The 27,383-nt window shown below is 44.2% G+C and overlaps 2 protein-coding genes across 2 annotated transcripts in view; both read left to right on the forward strand.

Annotated features, from left to right (window-relative positions):
- LOC139424506 (myb/SANT-like DNA-binding domain-containing protein 4) overlaps nucleotides 1-27,383 on the forward strand; it is a 1,073,247-nt gene that overhangs the window by 746,382 nt on the left and 299,482 nt on the right. The window lies entirely within an intron of this gene.
- Nucleotides 1-27,383, forward strand: part of LOC139423786 (glutamate receptor ionotropic, NMDA 2B-like) — a 98,613-nt gene that overhangs the window by 29,170 nt on the left and 42,060 nt on the right. Inside the window, exons 2-4 of the mRNA XM_071175418.1 lie at nucleotides 12,911-13,054; nucleotides 15,178-15,448; nucleotides 15,784-15,976. Of these exons, the coding sequence (XP_071031519.1) occupies nucleotides 12,911-13,054; nucleotides 15,178-15,448; nucleotides 15,784-15,976 (608 nt within the window). The remainder of the gene's footprint in view (nucleotides 1-12,910; nucleotides 13,055-15,177; nucleotides 15,449-15,783; nucleotides 15,977-27,383) is intronic.

A 27,383-nucleotide genomic window follows, 5' to 3' on the forward strand; every position in this document is an offset into this window, starting at 1 on the left:
ATTCTCCAGGGACAAATTTTTCGCTATTGATACATTTACATTTTAGTAATTTTGCAGATGCTCTTATCCAGATTGAATTGTGCAGTGCAAACATTTTCATACTTTTTTCTTACTGGTCCCCCGTGGGAATCAAACCCACAACCCGGGTGTTGTAAGCTCCATTTTCTACCAACTGAGCCACACTGGACCACAATATGCTTTTATACAACGATATACTTTTATACAAACTGTTGTTTTCTCTTCTCGGTCACTCTATTCATTACGCCAGTGTATTTACAGTATAGTCTTTCTATAGTGACACTGCATTAGCTTAGCATTCAAATGAAGACCTTCTCCTCCAATGTGTTTTGAGAAAGAGGCGAGGAGAGAGGACACAAGGAATCAAGGAAAGAGGAACTGAGAAAGCACTATAGCACACGGTAGTTAGTTATCCATCTCGGGCTCAGTCAGGGTCACGTATAGGTGGCTCTTCTCTATTGGCTGGGGTGGAATGGACCAATCAGCATGCAGCGCATCCATGTGTCAGTGATTAATTACCCAGCATGCTCTTCCACTGTTAACAAGCTTAATCAACTCCTCGTGACGGGAGGTTTTCATTAACCGCAGAGTGCAAAGGTCTTGTTCTCCTTCTCCATCCTTCCATCCTCCTTTCCTCATTGTCTTGGGCTTTTTTCTTCTCTGTCTCAACCAGACTCTCCTTCCTTCCTTCCTTCCTTCCTTCCTTCCTTCCTTCCTTCCTTCCTTCCTTCCTTCCTTCCTTCCTTCCTTCCTTCCTTCCTTCCTTCCTTCCTTCCTTCCTTCCTTCCTTCCTTCCTCCCTCCCTCCCTGCCTCCCTCCCTCCCTCCCTGTCCCGAACACCAGCCTCTCTGTCCTGGTCTTGTCCTTTAATCTGTCATCCCCATGTCCCTCGCCGTCAATCCATTTCAGTGTATTTCAGGATGTAATGGGCTTGGCTGACATGATGTGAGTCCTGCCAGGGCTGACATGATGTGAGTCCTGCCAGGGCTGACATGATGTGAGTCCTGCCAGGGCTGACATGATGTGAGTCCTGCCAGGGCTGACATGATGTGAGTCCTGCCAGGGCTGACATGATGTGAGTCCTGCCAGGGATGACATGATGTGAGTCCTGCCAGGGCTGACATGATGTGAGTACTGCCAGGGCTGACATGATGTGAGTCCTGCCAGGGATGACATGATGTGAGTCCTGCCAGGGCTGACATGATGTGAGTCCTGCCAGGGCTGACATGATGTGAGTCCTGCCAGGAGAGGTTTGGAAAAAAGCTCTTGTGCGTGTGCACTCACACAGGAGTGTGTATGTGTGTGTGTAATACACGTAAATTTGAAACACAAAGTGATAGTCATTTATTTTAATTAGATATTCAGCACATTATTAAACAGTTTATTGAGAGCAGAACCTGGTGTTGGGAAACAGAAATAGAGAAGATGGTGAAGGAGGAAAAAATATGTTGGGGAAGAGGGTGATAAATCATTCCTGCTATTTCAAATCAACTATGAGTTGATCAGTTTCTGTCCTTCTCTTTTTTTAATTATATGTTTCTGGGCTGATTCACTGAGTCATTCACTGCTCTGTCAAATAGGACCTATATTATTAGTGTCTTACATAAGTAAGGGGACTCTGCTGTGTGTGTGTGTGTGTGTGTGTGTGTGTGTGTGTGTGTGTGTGTATATATATATATATATATATATATATATATATATATATATATATATATATATATATATATATATATATATATATATATACAGTGCCTTGCGAAAGTATTCAGCCCCCTTGAACTTTGCGACCTTTTGCCACATTTCAGGCTTCAAACATAAAGATATAATGTATTTTTTTGTGAAGAATCAACAACAAGTGGGACACAATCATGAAGTGGAACGACATTTATTGGATATTTAAAACTTTTTTAACAAATCAAAAACTGAAAAATTGGGTGTGCAAAATTATTCAGCCCCTTTACTTTCAGTGCAGCAAACTCTCTCCAGAAGTTCAGTGAGGATCTCTGAATGATCCAATGTTGACCTAAATGACTAATGATGATAAATACAATCCACCTGTGTGTAATCAAGTCTCCATATAAATGCACCTGCACTGTGATAGTCTCAGAGGTCCGTTAAAAGCGCAGAGAGCATCATGAAGAACAAGGAACACACCAGGCAGGTCCGAGATACTGTTATGAAGAAGTTTAAAGCCGGATTTGGATACAAAAATATTTCCCAAGCTTTAAACATCCCAAGGAGCACTGTGCAAGCGATAATATTGAAATGGAAGGAGTATCAGACCACTGCAAATCTACCAAGACCTGGCCGTCCCTCTAAACTTTCAGCTCATACAAGGAGAAGACTGATCAGAGATGCAGCCAAGAGGCCCATGATCACTCATGAACTGCAGAGATCTACAGCTGAGGTGGGAGACTCTGTCCATAGGACAACAATCAGTCGTATATTGCACAAATCTGGGCTTTATGGAAGAGTGGCAAGAAGAAAGCCATTTCTTAAAGATATCCATAAAAAGTGTAGTTTAAAGTTTGCCACAAGCCACCTGGGAGACACACCAAACATGTGGAAGAAGGTGCTCTGGTCAGATGAAACCAAAATTGAACTTTTTGGCAACAATGCAAAACGTTATGTTTGGCGTAAAAGCAACACAGCTGAACACACCATCCCCACTGTCAAACATGGTGGTGGCAGCATCATGGTTTGGGCCTGCTTTTCTTCAGCAGGGACAGGGAAGATGGTTAAAATTGATGGGAAGATGGATGGAGCCAAATACAGGACCATTCTGGAAGAAAACCTGATGGAGTCTGCAAAAGACCTGAGACTGGGACGGAGATTTGTCTTCCAAAAGACAATGATCCAAAACATAAAGCAAAATCTACAATGGAATGGTTCAAAAATAAACATATCCAGGTGTTAGAATGGCCAAGTCAAAGTCCAGACCTAAATCCAATCGAGAATCTGTGGAAAGAACTGAAAACTGCTGTTCACAAATGCTCTCCATCCAACCTCACTGAGCTCAAGCTGTTTTGCAAGGAGGAATGGGAAAAAATGTCAGTCTCTCGATGTGCAAAACTGATAGAGACATACCCCAAGCGACTTACAGCTGTAATCACAGCAAAAGGTTGCGCTACAAAGTATTAACTTAAGGGGGCTGAATAATTTTGAAGCCTGAAATGTGGCAAAAGGTCGCAAAGTTCAAGGGGGCCGAATACTTTCGCAAGGCACTGTATATACAGTGCAGTGTGTGAATGTGTCTACATGTATAGTACCAGACAAAAGTTTGGACACACTTACTCATTCAAGGGTTTTTCTTCATTTTTACTATTTTCTACATTGTAGAATAATAGTGAAGACATCAACACTATGAAATAAGTGTTAATCAATAAAGTGTTAAACAATTCAAAATATATTTTATCTATAAGTAGCCACCCTTTGCCTTGATGACAGCTTTGCACACTCTTGGCATTCTCTCAACCAGCTTCATAAAGTAGTCACCAGGAATGCATTTCAATTAACACGTGTGCTTTGTTAATAGTCAATTTGTGGAATTTCTTTCCTTCTTAATGCGTTTGAGCCAATCAGTTGTGTTGTGACAAGGTAGGGGTGGTATACAGAAGATAGCCCTATTTGGTTAAAGACCAAGTCCATATTATGGCAAGAACAGCTCAAATAAGCAAAGAGAAACAACAGTCCATCATTACTTTAAGACTTGAAGGTCAGTCAATGCAGAAAATGTAAAGAACTTTGAAAGTTTCATCAAGTGCAGTCGCAAAAACCATCAAGCGCTATGATGAAACTGGCTCTCATGAGGATCGCCACAGGAAAGGAAGACCCAGAGTTACCTCTGCTGCAGAGTTACCATTAGAGTTACCAGCCTCAGAAATTGCAGCCCAAATAAATGCTTCACAGAGTTCAAGTAACACACATCTCCACATACACTGTTCAGAGGAGACTGCTTGAATCAGGCCTTCATGGTCGAATTGCTGCAAAGAAACCACTACTAAAGGACACCAATAAGAAGAAGAGACTTGCTTGGGCCAAGAAACACGAGCAATAGACATTAAACCTGTGGAAATTTGCCCTTTGGTCTGTTGAGTCCAAATTTTAGATTTTTGGTTCCAACCTCTATGTCTTTGTGAGACGCAGAGTAGGTGAACGGATTATCTCCACATGTGTGGTTCCCACCGTGAAGCATGGAAGAGGAGGTGTGATGCTGTGGGGGGTGCTTATTATTTAAAGTATTGAGATAAACTTTTGTTATTGACCAAATACTTATTTTCCACCATAATTTGCAAATAAATGTATTAAAAATCCTACAATGTGATTTTGTCTGTCATAGTTGAAGTGTACCTATGATGAAAATTACAGGCCTCTCTCATATTTTTAAGTGGGAGAACTTGCACAATTGGTGGCTGACTAAATACTTTTTTGTGTATATAGTATATGTACGGCACTATATGCACATATAGTATGCGTGCATGGTAAATCCCCCTGAATGAGGGATGTGTGTGTGTTTGTGTGTGTGAGAGAGAGAGGGAGAGAGATATATATATATAGAGAGAGAGAGAGAGAGAGAGAGGTAAACATATGTTTCCAAGCTGTAGAACCAGTGCATGAGCAGTCATATTGTATGACCTGAGTTTAACCTCCTCCGTGTGTGTGTGTGTGTGTGTGTGTGTGTGTGTGTGTGTGTGTGTGTGTGTGTGTGTGTGTGTGTGTCTTTTGCTGAGGGTCTTTTACTGAGGGTCTTTTAAGATGAATTTATTTGGAATACCAAAGCCTGTGCTGAATGAGGGATGTGTGTGTGAGAGAGAGAAAGAGAGAGAGAGAGAGAGAGAGAGCTGTAGAACCAGTGCATGTGTAGTCATATTGTATGACCTGAGTTTAACCTCCTCTGTGTGTGTGTGTCTTTTGCTGAGGGTCTTTTAAGATGAATTTATTTGGAATACCAAAGCCTGTGCTGAATGAGGGATATGTGTGTGTGTGTGTGAGAGAGAGAGAGATAGGGTTATGACATTATCCAGAATATGTGTGTGGGTGTGAGGGAGAAAGAGGTAAATATGTTTCCAAGCTGTAGAACCAGTGCATGAGCAGTCATATTGTATGACCTGAGTTTAACCTCCTCCGTGTGTGTGTGTGTGTGTGTGTGTGTGTGTGTGTGTGTGTGTGTGTGTGTGTGTGTGTGTGTGTGTGCGCGCGTGTGCGTGTGCGTGCGTGGTTGTGACCATGGTTTGTGTGTGTGTGGAGGATAGTTGTGACCATGGTTTGTGTGTGTGTGGAGGATGGTTGTGACCACGGGGGTTTGGTGCCGTGACCAACATGATATTCCCCACACAGAGGTCAGAGGTAGAGCCTGCTGGCTGTGGTGAGGACAGGCCTCAGCATGCTGATAATAAAGGTCACAGTGTATTTTACAGTCTGTTAAAATGGACATTATGCTGGAAAAATAACTCTATAATGTCCGTTTTAATGGACTGTAAGATACGCAAAACACTACTGTACATACATGGTTTCTTTGGGATTCATTGAAGCGACCCACAGAACAGCTTCTGTGAGACTGCTACCTGGCAGCCACAAGATGTACTAGTTTGTTGAATAAAGTACAAAACCTGCACTTTTTGTCAAACATTGATTTGCTTGTGATTTATGCATAACATTAACAGCTTCTTACTGTGAGAGTGGCTAATTGCTACGCAACAGGAGCGAAAACCTTTTGCTAGTTTGTTAATGACATCAGAGTTAGGAGACAGAGATTTGAGATGCTGAGGTTCTTCTTGATTTTATATTGTGCTGCTCACAAAATTGTTGCGATGTCCTACCGCACTCTACAGTGCCTTGCAGAAAGTATTCGGCCCCCTTGAACTTTGCGACCTTTTGCCACATTTCAGGCTTCAAACATAAAGATATAAAACTGTATTTTTTTGTGAAGAATCAACAACAAGTGGGACACAATCATGAAGTGGAACGACATTTATTGGATATTTCAAACTTTTTAAACAAATCAAAAACTGAAAAATTGGGCGTGCAAAATTATTCAGCCCCTTTACTTTCAGTGCAGCAAACTCTCTCCAGAATTTCAGTGAGGATCTCTGAATGATCCAATGTTGACCTAAATGACTAATGATGATAAATACAATCCACCTGTGTGTAATCAAGTCTCCGTATAAATGCACCTGCACTGTGATAGTCTCAGAGGTCCGTTAAAAGCGCAGAGAGCATCATGAAGAACAAGGAACACACCAGGCAGGTCCGAGATACTGTTGTGAAGAAGTTTAAAGCCGGATTTGGATACAAAAAGATTTCCCAAGCTTTAAACATCCCAAGGAGCACTGTGCAAGCGATAATATTGAAATGGAAGGAGTATCAGACCACTGCAAAACTACCAAGACCTGGCCGTCCCTCTAAACTTTCAGCTCATACAAGGAGAATACTGATCAGAGATGCAGCCAAGAGGCCCATGATCACTCTGGATGAACTGCAGAGATCTACAGCTGAGGTGGGAGACTCTGTCCATAGGACAACAATCAGTTGTATATTGCACAAATCTGGCCTTTATGGAAGAGTGGCAAGAAGAAAGCCATTTCTTAAAGATATCCATAAAAAGTGTTGTTTAAAGTTTGCCACCTGGGAGACACACCAAACATGTGGAAGAAGGTGCTCTGGTCAGATGAAACCAAAATTGAACTTTTTGGCAACAATGCAAAACGTTATGTTTGGCGTAAAAGCAACACAGCTCATCACCCTGAACACACCATCCCCACTGTCAAACATGGTAGTGGCAGCATCATGGTTTGGGCCTGCTTTTCTTCAGCAGGGACAGGGAAGATGGTTAAAATTGATGGGAAGATAGATGGAGCCAAATACATGACCATTCTGGAAGAAAACCTGATGGAGTCTGCAAAAGACCTGAGACTGGGACGGAGATTTGTCTTCCAACAAGACAATGATCCAAAACATAAAGCAAAATCTACAATGGAATGGTTCAAAAATAAACATATCCAGGTGTTAGAATGGCCAAGTCAAAGTCCAGACCTGAATCCAATCGAGAATCTGTGGAAAGAACTGAAAACTGCTGTTCACAAATGCTCTCCATCCAACCTCACTGAGCTCGAGCTGTTTTGCAAGGAGGAATGGGAAAAAATGTCAGTCTCTCGATGTGCAAAACTGATGGAGACATACCCCAAGCGACCTACAGCTGTAATCGCAGCAAAAGGTGGCGCTACAAAGTATTAACTTAAGGGGGCTGAATAATTTTGCACGCCCAATTTTTCAGTTTTTGATTTGTTAAAAAAGTTTGAAATATCCAATAAATGCCATTCCACTTCATGATGGTGTCCCACTTGTTGTTGATTCTTCACAAAAAATACAGTTTTATATCTTTATGTTTGAAGCCTGAAATGTGGCAAACGGTCGCAAAGTTCAAGGGGGCCGAATACTTTCGCAAGGCACTGTATATCTAGTTCCCATGATTGCCATCCCCATTTTCCAGAGCTCGTCATTTATAGAATGTACATGTTCTTAGTCTATTGGCTGCCCAGCAAATGAAACGAGAGCAACTGTGTAATCATTTCCTGGACCAAAAATAGCGTTGTAATTCAATCAAGACACTGTGGGTTCTTCAAATGAAGTGCATAAGAAAAAGCGACGCAACAGGAAAGACTTCAAAATAGGGTCATTCCTAATTAAACAAGGAATGTTAGACGAATTAACTCTGTGTGTATTTGATTAGCGAAGAAATTTGATGATGAAGCATGGTGAGCTTAAACCACAGAGCGAGACTGACAGCAGGATGAACGTGCTGTGGAGAAAATATGGAAAGACAGAGGTAAGATAGAGAAAAGACAGATAGATGGAGGAAAGACAAAGGAAAGACAGAGGGAAGATAGATAGATGGAGGAAAGACAGAGGGAAGATAGATAGATGGAGGAAAGACAGAGGAAAGATAGATAGATGGAGGAAAGACAGAGGGAAGATAGATAGATGGAGGAAAGACAGAGGGAAGATAGATAGATGGAGAAAAGATAGATAGATGGAGGAAAGACAGAGGGAAGATAGATAGATGGAGGAAAGACAGAGGGAAGATAGATAGATGGAGGAAAGACAGAGGAAAGATAGATAGATGGAGGAAAGACAGAGGAAAGATAGATAGATGGAGGAAAGACAGAGAAAAGATAGATAGATGGAGGAAAGACAGAGGGAAGATAGATAGATGGAGGAAAGACAGGAAAGATAGATAGATGGAGGAAAGAGAGGAAAGATAGATAGATGGAGGAAAGACAGAGGGAAGATAGATAGATGGAGGAAAGACAGAGGGAAGATAGATAGATGGAGGAAAGACAGAGGAAAGATAGATAGATGGAGGAAAGATAGATAGATGGAGGAAAGGCAGAGGAAAGATAGATAGATAGAGGAAAGACAGAGGAAAGATAGATAGATGGAGGAAAGACAGAGGGAAGACAGAGGGAAGATAGATAGATGGAGGAAGGACAGAGGGAAGATAGATAGATGGAGGAAAGACAGATAGAGGAAAGATAGTTGGAAGGGGGCAGAGGATAAAAGGTGGATTGAAAGAGGGGAGTGAAGTGGAAAAACGGAGTGTTTGAAGGAGAGGAAGGAAAGGATGTGTCTACGATAACGCAGCTGCTACTTCAATGTGTGAATGTGTGTGTTTGTGAATCCTTCTCTTGTTCTTACTCTCTCTCTCTGGGAGTTCTTAGGTTTTTCCTGTTTTCTCAATTGAGACTCCTCTCTATCTCTCGCTCAGCCCCAACTGCCACCCCCTCTCTCTCTCTCTCCCCATCACCCCTATCTCTCTCTCTCTCTCTCTCTCTCTCTCTCTCTCTCTCTCTCTCTCTCTCAATCCTCTCCCACCAGGGCTTGTTTAGCGGAGGGCTGATATGTCGCTCTCTCCCTGCAAATCTAATTGGAGACAGGCTTTCATTGGCATGACATGGAGATGAGTTGCCAAATCCTTTCAGACCCGCTTTAGACTGCTCACACACACACACACACACACACACACACACACACACACACACACACACACACACACACACACACACACACACACACACACACACACACACACACACACACACACACACACACACACACACCACAGTACACATACAGTACACATTGACGCAGCAGAGGAAGCAGGCAGCTCCGCCGACGACGCCAGGCGAAGCCACCGTGACGATCTGATATAAATCAAGCTCACAACACTTCAGAGTCTTAATAGGTTTAAATAATAGCCGCCCTCAACACTGCTCCCCATCCCAGCACATCTTATAGAAACGAGTGACATCCTGCAAAGAAGGAAGCGATGGAAGCACTTTTCTGTATACTAAACTCTGCATATATTCATACATGTGTTGCAGAGTGGTTGATGTGAGGAGTGGTTGAGGTGTTAGAGTCACTATGTTAAAGACGGGTTACTCACATGTTATGCTTCATCCCAGTACAGTACGTTACAAATCCTCAAGGAGATGCAATAGGTTACAGTGTTGTATATCTACTGAGGCTGGTTGCTGTCATCTTTATGACCAACGGGATAATGATGATAGTGAGTCATTTAAGCTACTGTACTTTACTAGCCTCCTTTAGCTAATGTCTGCAACATGCAGCTGTGTAGCAGCAGAAGTGGTGCCACTACAACACATAATATGTACGCGTCGACTCGCGTGATTTCGCGCTGAACAATCAAACTCACATAGCACAACGCCGACAAAAGCATGTCAAAATTCAAACAATACTCTTCAGAGAGTTACAATAATAGGTATTTTTCCATCTCGAAGAAAAATGTCCTTTCTCTGCTCTCTTTTATTCATTAATCCGTTGAGCATCTCTCACATCACTCATAGGTTCCATCCATAATGGCACCCTCTATCCTATTTTGTGCACCACTTATAACCAGGGCCCATACAAGTGTTGGGCATCACATCACAGTTAGTAGGGCTAGTGAACACTGATGTGAGTGGACAGGACATGCAACTTGGTCGCTGATCAGGAGCGAGACAGTTTGACCCTGCTGGCCCTGCAGGAGCGAGACAGTTTGACCCCGCTGGCCCTGCAGGAGCGAGACAGTTTTGTCCTGCTGGCCCTGCAGGAGCGAGACAGTTTTGTCCTGCTGGCCCTGCAGGAGCGAGACAGTTTGGCCCTGCTGGCCCTGCAGGAGCGAGACAGTTTGACCCTGCTGGCCCTGCAGGAGCGAGACAGTTTGACCCTGCTGACCCTGCAGGAGCGAGACAGTTTGACCCTGCTGACCCTGCAGGAGCGAGACAGTTTGACCCTGCTGGCCCTGCAGGAGCGAGACAGTTTGACCCTGCTGGCCCTGCAGGAGCGAGACAGTTTGACCCTGCTGGCCCTGCAGGAGCGAGACAGTTTGACCCTGCTGACCCTGCAGGACACTGGTTGGCACCTCGCAGACATGAGCTAATTGAGCTTTAGGACCTGGTGTGAAGAAGATAAACACGAAGAGTAAAAAAAACACTGACAGACTAATTCCATTAGGAGAATAAAAACGAGTGAATTGATGAGGATATTAAAGAGAACATTAGACTGATTAGCTGTTATTCTATGAATAATGGAATAGGTGTCTGCTGATCCAAGTGAATGACATTTGAGAAAGAGAGAGAGAAAAAAGAGAGAATAGAATGATCGAGGAAAAGAGCGGAAAAAAGTCTTCAAACGAAATTACATCTGTATCCGCACAGTGATGAATAATGTAGGACAGAGAGAGAATAGAGAGAGAAGTGTGTAAAGGTGTTAAGAGGAGAGATTAGGGCTCAGGATAGATTGAGAAACGTGGAGGATCAAGAGGAGTCAATGGCTGCCGTGGATTTGCGGTTGATTGACAGGAAGTTATGGGAAGGGACAAACACAGCATACATACAATAACACTCACCTTAGAAATGTATATGACCCTCAGAACATATGGAACGTAGTCAAAATAGCAACGGGTTTCAATAGAAAGGTTACAGTTTAAGGGAGCGCCTGTGCACAAGCATATTATTTTAACACAGTTATTTCAAGTGAAGTGTCTCCTGACTGTCAACGCTTCAGGATTAATCCCCCAACCTCCCCTATTTTACTTCCACACTTCCGTCCCCCATTGACATGGAATGTGATTACCTCATCAAAGCAGAAGCTAGGTAACGGATCAAGCCATATCTGTCCCTGTGGTGGGAGGTGGGAGATGTAACAGGGCGGGAAGTGGGCTTTGATGTGGAGTGGAGCGAGTAGACCTGAGCCAGGGAGAGTTCAGCACAGCCTGCTGCAGGAGTAACATGGAGCCACAACCTATGGACACGCCCATACACACAGAGTCACATACAGAGCTGTCACATAGGCAGGCCATGCTTGCTTGCACACGAGAACATGCAGATATAGTATGGACGTCACACATATTCATTCACAAACTAACGGTATCGCTCACTCACTCACTCACTCACTCACTCACTCACTCACTCACTCACTCACTCACTCACTCACTCACTGTGTACACGTACGGTGGGGACCAACGTTACACCCTTGATTAAGATTAGAAAAAATGACTATATAAAATGAATAATTAAAATACTGTGCTATATTGTATGCTAAAAAAAACATTATTTTATACTTATACAGTTGCTCAGTGAAAGAGATTTTGTTCAACAAGTAATCATTTTTTTGTCTTGAAAAAGTAGGGTTACAAATGATCGACAACCCTGTTTTCAAAACCTTCATATACCTCACCTTGGGAGGATAACGTAACTGAGCCTTTTTCTAAAATGTTTTATGAGTTGGAGAACACATTGGGAGGGATCCATACAGAATCCTTCCAGATCCTTCCAGGTCCTTGATATCCTTCGTCTGCGTTTTACGGGATTGTCCTCCTCAAATCAAACCACATGTTTTCAATTGGTTTCAAGTCTGGAAACTGACATAACTATTGCAAAAAGTTGATTATGTGGCCAGTTAACCATTTATTTTGTGGATTTTTATGTATGCTTGGTGTTATTGTCTTCCTGGAAGAGGAATGGTTTAAGATTCATCCCAATGTGTTCTCCAACTCATTAAACATTTTGGGAAAAGGCTCAGTGCCATTATCCTTGTAAGGTGAGGTATTGAAAACAGGGGTGTCAGTAATATTGACCCCTGCCTTTTTGAGAAAAAAAACTGCATCTATTTCTCTGAGCAATTGTATTAGTATAAAATAATATACTTTTCCATTTGTGTAGCATACAGTACAGCTCAGTATTTGAATTATTTATTTTATACAGTAATATTTTCTTATCTTTGTGTCAATCATTTCAAACCCCGCTGTACATATGAGCAGATTCACGCACACATGCTCACACGCACACACACACACACGCACACACGCACGCACGCACACACACGCACACACACACACACACACACACACACACACACACAAAAATAGCCTTTTTCCTTCTGGTGACCGGTGAGATGTCCCCACTTATCAGAATTTTCCTTGTTTTACTATCCTTGTGAGGACACTCACACACACGCACACTCACAATCTCACTCACACTCACTCACTAGTAATCATACACACACTCCCCCACTGACAAACTCATGAACACAAATAGATCCCTGACGTTCAGCTGATGCTGGGTGTGACCTCTTCATACAGTTCCTCTAATGTCCCCTCCAGTCCCTCAGTTCCATAAATAATGCATCTCAACCATCACGTCCTCATGGGTGACTGAACAACATCGCCCCCTGGACCTCCCTTGAGTCTCCAGATGTTGTTTGTGTGTGTGACCGCCCCATGTGCTGTACGTGTACTATCCTCCTTTACATCTCATTTCCGTTTGACCGTTGACCTGACGTCCCGTTCTTCTGTCTTCCCTCTCGCTCTTCTCTCTCTTCCCCGTGTTTGCAGGACGACCACTCCATGTTCTTCCAGTTTGGCCCGTCCATAGAGCAGCAGGCCTCCATCATGCTGAAGATCATGGAGGAATACGACTGGTACATCTTCTCCATCGTCACCACCTACTACCCCGGATACCAGGACTTTGTCAACAAAGTGAGGCAGACCAGACCTGGGTTCAAATACTATTGGAAATCAGTTCAAATATGCTATATATACAAAAGTATGTGGACACCCCTTCAAATTAGTGTATTTGGCTATTTCAGCCACACCCATTGCTGACAGGTGTATAAAATCAAGCACACAGCATTCCAATCTCCATAGACAAACATTGGCAGTAGAATGGCTTTACGGACGAGCTCAGTGACTTTTAACGTGGCACCGTCATAGGATGCCACCTTTCCAACAAGTCAGTTCATCAAATTTCTGCCCTGCTAGTGCTGTTCTTGTGATGTGGAAACGTCTAGGAGCAACAACGGCTCAGCTGCGAAGTAAGATCACTATGTGCAATGCCAAGCATCGGCTGGAGTGGTGTAAAGCTTGCCGCCATTTAAACTCTGGAGCAGTGGCAATGCGTTCTCTGCAGTGATGAATCACGCTTCACCATCTGGCAGTCCGACGGATTAATCTGGATTTGGCAGATGCCAGGAGAACGCTACCTGCCCGAATGCATAATGCCAACTGTAAAGTTTGGTGTAGGAGGAATAATGTTCTGGGGCTGTTTTTCATGTTTCGGGCTCCTTAGTTACAGTGAAGATAAATCATAACGCTACAGCATTCAATGACAGTCTAGATGATTCTGTGCTTCCAAATTTGTGGCAACAGTTTGGGGATGGCGCTTTCCAGTTTCAGCATGACAATGCCCTGTGCACAAAGCAAGATCCATACAGAAATGGCTTTTAAAGATCGGTGTGGAATAACTTGACTGGCCTGTACAGAGCCCTGACCTCAACCCCACCAAAACCATCGAATGAATTGGAACACCGACTGCGAGCCAGGCTTAATCGCCCAACATCAGTGCCCGACCTCATTAATGCTCTTGCGCCAGAATGGAAGCAAGTCCCCGCAGCAATATTCCAATATCTCGTGGAAAGCCTTCCTAACAGAGTGGAGGCTGTTATAGCAGCAAAGGGGGACCAACTCTATATTAATGCCCATGATTTTGGAATGAGATGTTCCACGAGCGGATGTCCACATACTTTTGGTCAGGTAGTGTACTTTGGCTGAGCTTGATTGAGCTTGCCTGTTGCAATGAACTAAAAGAAAAGTCTTATGTTCAAACCCTGCACATCTGGTGCTCCAAGCAAAGTATTTTAAAAATGGCATCCATTTTCTCCTGTTTCTATATTCATCATTGTTCCTATGAAAACACTATGAGAGATGCCCCACACCCAACCTGTTGTTCCAAAGAAACCCCTATGAGAGATGCCCCACACCCAACCTGTTGTTCCTATGAAACCCCTATGAGAGATGTTCCACACCCAACCTGTTGTTCCTATGAAACCCCTATAAGAGATGCCCCACACCCAACCTGTTGTTCCTATGAAACCCCTATGAGAGATGCCCCACACCCAACCTGTTGTTCCTATGAAACCCCTATGAGAGATGCTCCACACCCAACCTGTTGTTCCTATGAAACCCCTATAAGAGATGCCCCACACCCAACCTGTTGTTCCTATGAAACCCCTATGAGAGATGCTCCACACCCAACCTGTTGTTCCTATGAAACCCCTATGAGAGATGCCCCACACCCAACCTGTTGTTCCTATGAAACCCCTATGAGAGATGCCCCACACCCAACCTGTTGTTCCTATGAAACCCCTATAAGAGATGCCCCACACCCAACCTGTTGTTCCTATGAAACCCCTATGAGAGATGCCCCACACCAAACCTGTTGTCCTTTCCCTTTGTCTTGAAAGCATTCTTTAGAAAACAGCCAGCAAAGGGGTGGCAGGGTAGCCTAGTGGTTAGAGCGTTGGACTAGTAACCGGAAGTTCAAACCCCCGAGCTGACAAGGTACAAATCTGTCATTCTGCCCCTGAACAAGCAGTTAACCCACTGTTCCTAGGCAGTCACACTACTAGTCTTGCACAGCTAAACCCAAGAGAGGAGCCAGAAAGACTGACAGACAAACAAGCTGTTTACTTTTCAAGTGGTGTTTCTTGTGTGGATATTGGAACAGAACAGTCAATACTTCTCTTTCCTCCTCCCCTCTCTCTTCTTCCTTCTCCTCCCTCTCTCCTCTCCCCCCACCCCCCTTTCCCTCTCCCCCACCATAGATCCGGAGCACCATAGAGAACAGTTTTGTGGGCTGGGAGCTAGAAGAAGTCCTCCTGTTGGACATGTCTGTGGATGACGGAGACGCTAAGATCCAGAACCAGATGAAGAAGCTGCAGAGCCCTGTCTACCTGCTTTACTGCACCAAGGAGGAGGCCTACACCATCTTTGAGGTGGCAAACTCTGTGGGACTGACGGGATACGGGTATACCTGGATTGTACCATCGCTAGTGGCCGGCGACGCCGATAATGTCCCCGCCGTGTTTCCCACAGGTAGTTACTGGATGGGGTTAGAATGGGGGTCAGGAGAAGGGTAAAAAGTTAAGGTGCATACTGATCCAGGAGCCGTTTATTCTCCTAAACGGAAAATACAAAACTGATCTTCTGGGAAACTTCATCCTACTCTGGGTGAACTCTGCTATGAAGGGTGTTGGATTTTGGGATTACAAACCAGTTTTTAATTCATGTGGCACCTCTGTTATTTGAGATGGCTCTCTTAACCTCTCTCCACCTCCCACCTTTTCACCCCTCATCCTTCCACATCTTCCCCTACCCCCCCATTTTCTTCTATTTTTCCCTCTCTCTCTCTCGCTCTCTCCTTCTCTCAGGGCTAATTTCGGTGTCGTATGACGAATGGGACTACAGTTTGGAGGCTCGGGTGCGGGATGCAGTGGCTGTCATCGCCATGGCGACCTCCACCATGATGCTGGACCGAGGGCAACACACGCTGCTCAAGTCAGGCTGCAACGAGACCCCTAACAAGAAGGGCTCTAAACAAGGCAACTCCAATGAAGTGCTCAAGTGAGTGCCCTAGATATGGGGGTAGAAACATAGGGTATAGTATGGTAGAGACTATAAGGGCGCTACTGACCTGCAAAACGACTAACCATCATCTAAAACGGACACTTACCTTAACCAAACCCTTAACCCTGACCCTAACCAAATTTGAAATATCGGTTTGCAGGTCAGGAGTGTCCATATAGCCTTTTCCTTATAGTACACACACACCTAGACACACATACAATACCCATGCACATACACACACTCACACACATATGCACACACAGACCTTTGAGGAACATTGTCCTCTGTTTAGTCATCCCAGCAGAACCTGAAGAGGTGAATATGTGCAGTCTTCTACAACAGCCTTCGTCTTATCTTACCATTAACCACAGTAATCATGAAAGAAAACACATTTCTCTTTCTTCATTTACTTGTTTTGTTATCTGACACATTACAGTACAGAACATTACAGTACAGAACAATACAGTGCAGAACATTACAGTGCAGAACATTACAGTGCAGAACATTACAGTACAGAACACTACAGTACAGAACATTACAGTGCAGAACATTACAGTGCAGAACATTACAGTACACTCAGTACATGAATAATTAATCTCCATTTAACTTCATAGGGCTTTGCTTTTAGTGCCTGCATTGTTCATAGATTCTGTGACTAATTGAATGCTTGGGGACAAACGGATTAAATTAAAAGAGGTCCAAAGAACAGTAGGAGGTTAGGAGGTGTGTGTGTGTGTGTGTGTGTGTGTGTGTCTGTGTATGTGTGTTTTGTGGGAGTGTGTGTTAGACTCCCTTCCTCTAGCACTGTTGTTGGGTTACTGATTGAGTTACATGTACAGTCGAATAAGGGTTGGGGATTATTAATGCTGCTCTTATTAGACAATATATACTTGTACAAATGCCTTTCCCCTCTCAATCCTCCACGTTCCTTTTCTAAAAATAAACATAATTGTATTTTTTGTGGTTGGTTTGGATTGTGGATTGTGGATTGTGTGTGTGTGTGTGTGTGTGTGTGTGTGTGTGTGTGTGTGTGTGTGTGTGTGTGTGTGTGTGTGTGTGTGTGTGTGTGTGTGTGTGTGTGTGTGTGAGATAAGCAACCTGGGTGAAAGTATAACATTTTTGGGATGTTTATTTGTTTTCTTATCAGATGCAGTTATGCGTACATACGTCCCTCAACGCAACTTCCAAACATCAGGAATAAAATAACACAAACCCATGAATATTTCAATCCCCAACGGAGTTCCTTCTCTGTCACTGAGACCCAGAGTTGGTAGTTAGGGCCTGGCATTCAATCTTCCTCCTGGAGTACACCTGGGACCCTTGTCAAAACACACACACACACACACACACACACACACGCACACGCACACGCATGCACACACACACACACACACACACACACACACACACACACACACACACACACACACACACACAGACACAGAGCACCCCTTACTTATGATAAGACACTAATAATATAGGTCCTATTTGACATAGCAGTGAATGACTCAGTGAATCAGCCCAGAAACATATAATTAAAAAAATAGAATAATTAAATGGCTTGGATGCCCCTACCCTCCTCCCAGCCCCCTCCTGGCTGCCCCTTCCTCCCCCTTTCACCCCTCAACTCCTCCCCTAACTCCTGGAAAACCTTCCCCCCACCACCCCCCCAACCCCTCCAACCCCCCAGTAAACAGACATTATGCCCTGTAGGCCCTATGTGCATGACTCAGGAACGTGGTGGATCCATGCCACCGGAGGATAGATAGTGTAATGCTAGATTTGCATGCCATGCTGTCAGACAGTGATGGACTACAGCAGGGGGTCTCAGTGACTCACACTCTCTGTTTGGGGAGGAAGTGTGGTGTTGTGTCTATGTCTGTATGTATGTCTGTGTCTGTCTGTGTGTGTATGCATGTGAGCGCATGCGTGCCTGTGTATCACATTCTCTGCTGGTTTTTGGGGGCAGGTTGACCTCATGGGGATATAGCCTCTGACTGGAGGGTTCACTCATGTTTCTCCCTCCCTGCCACTGAGGAGAGGACAGAACAGGAGGCCTTGTGTAATGAGAAAATGTGCCGGAAGTGGTTTTGGATGATGAGCTGCTATGGGGCTTATTGGTGTGTATGGCTAGGGAAGCAGAGAGAGGGGAGAAGTGTGGGATGAGAAGAAGTGTATATGTGTGTACGTGTGTGCGTGCGTGGGGGAGGGGAGGAAGTGTGTCATTTTCTCTTATACATACAGTACCAGTCAAACATTTGGACACACTTACTCATTCAAGGGTTATTCTTTATTTGTACTATTTTCTACATTGTATAATAACAGTGAAGACATCAAAACTATGAAATAACACATATCGAATCATGTAGTAACCAAAAAAGTGTTAAAGAAATCAAAATATATTTTAGATTTTAGATTGTTCAAAATTGCCACCCTTTGCCTTGATGACAGCTTTGCACACTCTTGGCATCTCTCAACCAGCTTCACCTGGAATGCTTTTCCAACAGTCTTGAAGGAGTTCCCACATATGCTGAGCACTTGTTGGCTGCTTTTCCTTCACTCTGTGGTCCAACTCATCCCAAACCATCTCAATTGGGTTGAGGTCGGGTGATTGTGGAGGCCAGGTCATCTGATGCAGCACTCCATCACTCTTCTTCTTGGTCAAATAACCCTTACACAGCCTGGAGGTGTGTTGGGTCATTGTCCTGTTGAAAAAAAATTATAGTCCCAGTAAGTGCAAACCAGATGGGGTGGTGTATCGCTGTGGAATGATGTGGTAGCCATGCTGGTTAAGAGTGCCTTGAATTCTAAATAAATCACAGACAGTGATTTAGCACCACCATCACACCTCCTCCTCCTCCATGCTTCACGGTGGGAACCAAAGATGCGGAGATCATCTGTTCACCTACTCTGCGTCTCACAAAGACACAGCGGTTGGAACCAAAAATCTCACATTTGGACTCATCAGTCCTCAGGACAGATTTCCACCAGTCTAATGTCCATTGCTAGTGTTTTTTGGCCCAAGCAAGTATCTTCTTATTGTTTGTGTCCTTTAGTATTGGTTTCTTCGCAGAAATTCCATCATAAAGGCTTGATTCCCACCGACTCATCTGAACAGTTGATGTTGATGTCTTATCTCTACAAAGTGGAGACTGCACCCCTCGGTGGTTCCCCAGATATGGGACCGGATCAGCATGGCGAACGTAGATCTTAAACATCGCAAGAACATGCACATTGTTGTCTGTTCTTCTCAATGAAGGATCTGGGCGCTCCTTTGGGAACGGATGCTTTGGCGTATCAGTGTCCTCGTACCCTGCGGTATGCGTTTCCTCCAATGCATCTGATTCAAGCCACCGTGGGGAGGGTCTTTCAGAAGGGTCTGTTGTTGATTGTTGTGTGTCCCCGTTGGCCCAGACAACCCTGGTTCCCGGTGATCATGCGCCTGTTGGGCTGGGACCCGTGGAGGGTTCCGTGTCGTCGGGATCTATTGTCCCAGGCAGATGGGAGAGTTTGGCACCCACGACCACATATATGGGATCAGTTGGTTTGGCCCCTGAAAGGTTGAATTTGACGGGGAACTAGGGGTTTACTCTTGAACGTGATTACGACTGTACAGTTGGCGCGTCACACACTCTACGAGAGGGTTGTATACATATAAGTGGCGTGCATTTGAGGGTTGGTGTCCGGTTAAAGGAGTTTCTCCTTTTCAAAGCTCTTTGGTGGACATTTTGATGTTCTTGCAATAACTTTTTGAGCAGGGCCTTTTTCACATTGGAGGTATATATGGCAGCCATCTCGATGTGTCATGTAGGGATTGACAGCACTACCCAGTGGTCTCATCCTCTGGGGGTGCGGTACCTGAAAGGTGTGCGTTGGCTCAGACCAGTGTCTGAGTGGCACCGATCTGGGACCTGGCTTTGGTCCTGGACACTCTGTGCGAGCCTCCGTTTGAACCACTGAAGTCTGTGGACCTGCTATGTAGTGTGCATTGGCGCTTCACCAAATCACAACAGGGGTTCTGTTGTTTTGGACATGCGGTTCCTTGTACGAGTTCTGATATTTCAGGCTCACAAGGTAAGTATTGTTCTTAGAACTGTGGGGTTTATGGACTGCAGTGGCAGCATGGCAGTGCTCATAGCCAAGTTGCAGCAGGTTCTGGTTCCCTATATGCTTCACGGAGTCGTGGCTGAACGACAACAATATCAACATACAGCTGAGCTGGCTGGTTATACGATGTACCAGCAGGATAGAACAGCGGCGTCTGGTAAGACAAGGGGCGGCGGTCTAAGTATTTTTGTAAACAACAGCTGGTACATGATATCTAAGGAAGTCTCAAGCCATTGCTCGCCTGAGGTAGAGTTCCTCATGATAAGCTGCAGACCACATTACCTACCGAGAGAGTTTTCATCTGTATTCTTTGTAGCTGTTTACATACCACCACAGTCAGAGGCTGGCAACAAGATAGCATTGAATGAGCTGTATTCCGCCGTAAGCAAAGAAGAAAACGCTCACCCAGAGGTGATGCTCCTAGTAGCCGGGGACTTTAATGCAGGGAAACTTAACCTCTCTGATCTCCCCATCCCGGATCCGGTATCAGGAATACAGGACTCAAGCTCATTACCATAACGCAACCATAACGCAACGTTAACTATTCATGAAAATCGCAAATGAAATGAAATAAATATGCCATCTCTCAAGCTTAGCCTTTTGTAAACAACACTGTCATCTCAGATTTTCAAAATATGCTTCTCAACCATAGGAAAACAATAATTTGTGTAAAAGTAGCTAGCTAGCGTAGCATTTAGCGTTAGCATTAGCGTTAGCATCCAGCACGCAACATTTCAACAAAAACATAAAAGCCTTCAAATAAAATCATTTACCTTTGAAGAACTTCTGATGTTTTCAATGAGGATACTCTCAGTTAGATAGCAGATGCTCAGTTTTTCCAAAAAGATTCTTTGTGTATTAGAAATAGCTCCGTTTTATACATCACATTTGGCTACCAAAAAAAAACGAAAATTCAGTCCTCAAAACGCGAACTTTTTTCCAAATTAACTCCATAATATCGACTGAAAACATGGCAAACGTTGTTTAGAATCAATCCTCAAGGTGTTTTTCACATATCTCTTCATTGACATATCGTTCTTGGAAGCATGGTTTCTCCCCTCAATCAAATGGAAAAGTACAAGCAGCTGGCAATTGCGCACCGAATTCCACGCAGGACACCAGGCGGACACTTGGAAAATGTAGTCTCTTATGGTCAATCTTCCAATGATATGCCTACAAATACGTCACAATGCTGCTAACACCTTGGGGGAACGACAGAAAGTGTAGGCTCATTCCTTGCGCAATCACAGCCATATAAGGAGACAATGGAAAACAGAGCTTCAGCTTCTGCTCATTTCCTGGTTGACGCATCATCTTGGTTTCGCCTGTAGAATGAGTTCTGGGGCACTTACAGACAATATCTTTGCAGATTCTGAAACTTCAGAGTGTTTTCTTTCAAAAACTGTCAAGAATATGCATAGTCGAGCATCTTTTCGTGACAAAATATCACGCTTAAAACGGGAACGTTTTTTATCCAAAAATGAAATAGCGCCCCTAGAGATCAAAGAGGTTTTACCTCATTTCAGTTTTACCTCATTTCTATCAACATGTTAAATGTGCAACCAGAGGGAAAATAATTCTGGACCACAGAGATGCATACAAAGCTCTCCCTCGCCCTCCATTCGACAAATCTGACCATAATCCTATCCTGATTCCTGCTTACAAGCTAAAAATTTAAGCAGGAAGCACCAGTGACTAGATCAATAAAAAAATGGTCAGATGAAGCACATGCTAAGCTACAGGACTGTTTTGCTAGCACAGACTAGAATATGTTCCGGGATTCCTCCAATGGCATTGAGGAGTACATGACATTTGTCATTGGTGTAACGCTCGTCTTCCTCCTCCTCGGAGGAGTAGGAGAGATTGGACCAATGTGCAGTGTCCATAATGATTATTTATTTACATGAACAGCAGAAAACAAAATAACGAGAGAATGAAACGAAACGAAACAGTCCTGAACGGTGAATACAAAAAACACTGAACAGAAAATAATCACCACAACTCAAAGGTGAAACCAGGCTACCTAAGTATGGTTCTCAATCAGGGACAACGATTAACAGCTGCCTCTGATTGATAACCATACCAGGCCAAACACAGAAATCCCAAATTATAGAAAAAAGAACATAGACTGCCCACCAGAACTCTCGCCCTGACCATACTACAACAAAGACAAAACCAAGGAACTAAGGTCAGAACGTGACAATTGGCTTCATCAATAAGTGCATTGATGACGTTGTCCCCACAGTGACTGTACGTACATACACCAACCAGAAGCCATGGATTACAGGCAACATCTGCACTGAGCTAAAGCTGCCGCTTTCAAGGAGCGGGACCCTGGAGCTTTTAAGAAGTCCCGCTATGCCCTCCGATGAACCATCAAATAGGCAAAGCGTCAATACAGACTAAGATCGAGTCGTACTACACCGGCTCTGAAACATGCATGAGAGCACCAGCTGTCATTCGGAGCCCGAGCAGCGACCTTAATTTATGCTGAAAATGCACTTTTTTCGGGCGTTGCTACGGGGACCCTGAAAGAGCTATTGGACAGAAACTAGGGTCCGTCTCTATGGGCCGAGGCGGTTTCAATGCACCTAGTCTTGTGATTCTGGGACTTTTCTAAATGTCGCCATTTTCGCAATGTTCAAAATGAATTGAAGTAATTTAAAATAGAAAGGGCTGTTTCTCAGGCTGAGAACCTTCTACAGCCACATAACTCACTGTGCACTATCAACTTAAGCTCTAGAACATGTATATACAGTTTCTGAGCTCTAGGTCTGACGGTTCTTTGATGATGCGAACACCGGTATCTATTGCAGGCTCTGTGTGTCTGTAAGCCCCACACTGTTACTCCATCCTGGCTGTGTATGTGTGAGTTTTTCTTGTACATCTGATGGGAGAAATGACTGATTTACAGTTCATGAGGGTTGCCTCATCACACATGACACCTTTTTAACCCTTCGAAGCAGCCCCCTACGACCCCAATTTAAGGCACTGCCGGTTGTCACAGGAAGCTGAAAGTAACATAGGCTCTATGTGTCTGTAAGCCTCACACTGTATCACTCCCCATTGACTGTGTTTGTGTGCGTGAGTTCAGAAAATCACAGAATTCACGTAGAGCTCCGAAACCCGCCTTAACAGAACTTGTTTGAAAAAAAACATTTCTTTAACCATCACCAAACGGACATTCAATTATTTCTCGTAAATTACGATAGATAAATGGCTGGTTCTTTTTTTCCTTACACGTGTAGGTTTTTGTAGTTTGCCGTGAAGTGGTCAAATTAGCACTGTATTACCGTTTTTGACCTTTAATCCCAGAAAATGGGCCTCAACTTAAAAAGCATTGAGGCCTCGACACCATCTTGTTTCTGGGCATAAAGCCCATTTGGCCAAACCTGTGCTCACCGAGTTTCATTTTCGAAGTCTTTTCCATTTGGGAGAAACGCCCATGTCCATTTGGTGATGTTTTGACCATTTGCAATAAGCAGCCAGTCGCCATCTGGTGGAATTTTACAGTACAGCGGAAAAATTATGAAAATGTAAAAATTTTATGGAAAGGAAACCAAATGTCCGAGAGACTTTATTCGATGACTTCCCGGAAGACCGAGCCCTGGGGGACGACCTGAGGCCTCTTGTAAGGGACCGTACAATTGCAATATGGAGATCCTTATCAACCATATGTGTAATGTCACTCGTGTCCCTTATGTAGTTTAGGGGCTCGTAAGTAAGCATTTCACTGTAAGGTTGTATTCTGTTGTATTTGGCACATGTGACTAATAAAATTTGATTTGATCTTGATTTGATTTATATGGGGCTCTGACAGCTCAGGCCTCATGAGGCTCTGACAGTTCAGGCTTCTCGGGTAAGTATTCGAGAAAAGGTGGCTTCTATAACCCTTTTTTGGAGCCGGTGAAACCTGTGTGTGCTTGGCCTACCGTGGGCCACCTAGTTTGGTACACTCTTAGCCGGCTTGGGGCATGATTGTATGTCCCCAAGTGACCGACTGAAAATAAACGTGCAGTTATGAATATAACTTTCCGTCGGTCACTCAGTATAACATATTACATCCTTTCAAGTGAGCTTTGTGAGGATCGACGCAGGAGATGCGAAGCAGGTATAGGGAGTGAAGGTTTAATATAGACAGATAAGCAATGGAACAAGAACACCATCTGGACATAAACAACGCGACAAACAATGCTACTACAGGGAACAACACAGAGGAGCAGACTTATATGCAGGGGCAATCAACAAAGTGAGGGAGTCCAGGTGAGTCCAATGAGCGCAGCTGCGCGTAATGATGGTAACAGGTGCGTATGATGACGGGTAGCCTGGCGCCCTCGAGCGCCAGGGAGGGGGAGCGGGAGGGGCGCCAGCGTCTCACCTGGGCGAGCTGGACGGGCCGAATGAGGCGTAATAGCCTGACGATCCCGCTGTGGTGTAGAAACTCTATGGGCCGGCTGAAGCATGACGTGGGATGGGAACCTGCCAAGCCAACCGTGGCAAGGAAACCTCTCGAGCCAGCTTGGGCGTGACAGCCCGAAAAGAGCCAATTTAGGCACCCCAGGTTCCATCAGCGGCGGAATCCAAGCCTGACGTCACCAACAAAACAAGAAAACTCATGGGCCGGCGGAGGCATAGGAGCCCGACGGGCCGGTTGAAGCATGACGTGGGATGGGAACCTGCCGAGCCAACCGGGACAAGGAAACCTCTCGAGCCAGCTAGGGCATGACAGCCCAACAAGCCAGCTTAGGCACCCCCGGTTCCATCGGCGACGGCCCCCGGGTCCAACGTCACCAACAAAATCAAACCCTGAAAATTCCCTGATGCTTCTTGTAATGATGTCCACGTTCTGTAAGGATCGACGTAGGAGATGAGAAGCAGGTACAGGGAGTGAACGTTTAGTAACTGACGGACTTGAAACAGAACAGGAATAGCGTCTGGACAGGAACACATAACAACAATAGATGCAGACACAGGGAACACCACCGAGGAACAGACAGATATACAGGGGGTAATCAACAATGTGAAGGATTCCAGGTGAGTCCAATGAGCACTGCTGCGAGTAATGATGGTGGCAGGTGTGTGTAAAGAAGGGTAGCCTGGTGCCCTCTAGCTCCAGGGAGGGGGAGCGTGAGCAGGTGTGACAACCTTAGTATCTAGATATTGTGTTTCTATTCCTGTGCTCTACACACACACACACACACGCACGCACGCACGCACGAAAACACGAAACACAACACACACATCTCTGTACTACACTCTACTGTAAAGTATGTGGTGCCCACGGTGGTCTAACACTCCTGCAGGTCTCTCATGCGTGTAGTACGTCTGGCATGTTTTTCTCATCCTATTTCACCGATAAAGTGGTTTTACCTCAGGCTGTTTTAGGCAAGGACTGCATCATAGAAGCTCTAAATGGTTGCCACACACACACACACACACACTCTCACACACACACACACACACACACACACACACACACACACACACACACACACACACACACACACACACACACACACACACACACACACCAACCAATCTCATCTCTTCATCTCAGGGCTGACTGGGGGTATAGAATGAGAGAATACAGCCATAATTTTGTTGGCTAATAAATCATTGTCCTTTTTATTGGGGTAGAGATGTATTTAGTGGACTATTTCATTGTGCTTTTGGGCTATTGAGTTAAAATGTACTCTCCTTTTGATAGAACCCTATAGAACTGGATGAGAGAACCCCTCCCTATCTTTCTGTCTCTCGCTTTTGTGGTTTCGCTTTTGTGGTTTCTATCTTTCCTTTTTAATTTTCACTCTTTTATGTTACCCTTTATCACCTTTTCAGTCTCTCTCTTTGTCCGTTTCCTCTACCTCGTTCCCACTTTCCAATCTCTCTTTCTTTCATTCACTCTCGTTTCCTCCTCCTTTCTTTCTGCTTCTCATTATCAGCACCGTTCGCTCCTCTGCTCTTATGCAGTCCATTCCTGCCAAAAAGCTCTTTCAATTAGCTGAAGTTGAATCGGAAGGCCCTCCATTCCACTCCTCTCTCTCTCCCTCTAGAAAGCATTGTGTGTGTGGAAGGCAGCCGCCAGCACCTCCTCTTCCCTGACACTCTCCCTATCAGACTAGTCATCTCCTATCTTTCAACTCTACTACACACGGTTACTCTGTCTTTGTTTCTCTCTCTGTCTCTCTCAATTCAGTTCAATTCAAAGGGCTTTATTGGCTCTCGCTCTCTCTCTGTCACTCTCTTTCTCTCTCTGTCTCTGTCGCTATATTTCTCTCTCTTGCTGCCTCTCATAACCTCTCTCTCTCTGTCGCTCTGTCTCTCTCTCTCTGCCTCTCTCATAACCTCTTTCTGTTTACCTCTGTCTGTCTCTGTCTCTCTCACAACTTCTCTCTCTCCCCCTTCCTGCTCTCTCTCCTTCTCCAAATAATTTGTCCATATTTACTATATAGATGTGACATATTATTCATACATAAACATTCATTCATCTCTCTCAATTCAATTCAATTCAATTGACTTTATTGACATGGCAAGTTCAGTATTACTTACAGTGTCAAAGTACACATATCGAAAAATAAAATAAAAATATATATTTATATATAAAATATATATATATTTACATATAAATAAATGGTGGGACCAACAGCAATAATAATAGTAGTAATGGACATTGGATAACCATTAACAACAACTACAACAACAATATCAATGAGAACAACAATACATTAAAGCTATGGTAGTAGACCAGTGTCAACATGACTGAGAAGACACATGACGTGGTATGAAAGACAAAACAAAACAAGATGGGAAATATTATCGGCATTACTTTGCACTTTTCACTGGCTCTCCCTCAGGTTGTGGCAGGAGGACACATATTTGGCTGCCAAAACTGCACATTTAGGCTTTTCACCCAATAAATATTAGATTTTTTTTTCGTCTTTTATAGTTTCAAATTCTTTGTATTGAATTATAATTTTGGGAAAGAAATATTCTCTCAGGTCTGAGTATTTGTCACAGTGTAATAGGAAATGCTGCTCTGTCTCTACCTCTCCCCTGGAGCAGAGTGAGCACAGCCTGTCCTCTCTGGGCAGCCAGGTTTGTCTGTGATGACCGGTCTCTATAGCCAGACTGTGCTCACTGAGTCTGTACCTAGTCAATGTTTTCCTCAGTTTTCTATCAGTCACAGTGGTCAGATAGTCTGCTTAGAGCCAAATAGCATTGAAGTTTACTTAGATTTTTTGTGGTGTCTTTCCAATAGGTGATATATTTTTTGTTTTGTGATGATTTGGTTGGGCCA

This window comes from Oncorhynchus clarkii, chromosome 13 (assembly GCF_045791955.1).
Source record: "Oncorhynchus clarkii lewisi isolate Uvic-CL-2024 chromosome 13, UVic_Ocla_1.0, whole genome shotgun sequence".
Lineage (NCBI taxonomy): Eukaryota > Metazoa > Chordata > Actinopteri > Salmoniformes > Salmonidae > Oncorhynchus > Oncorhynchus clarkii.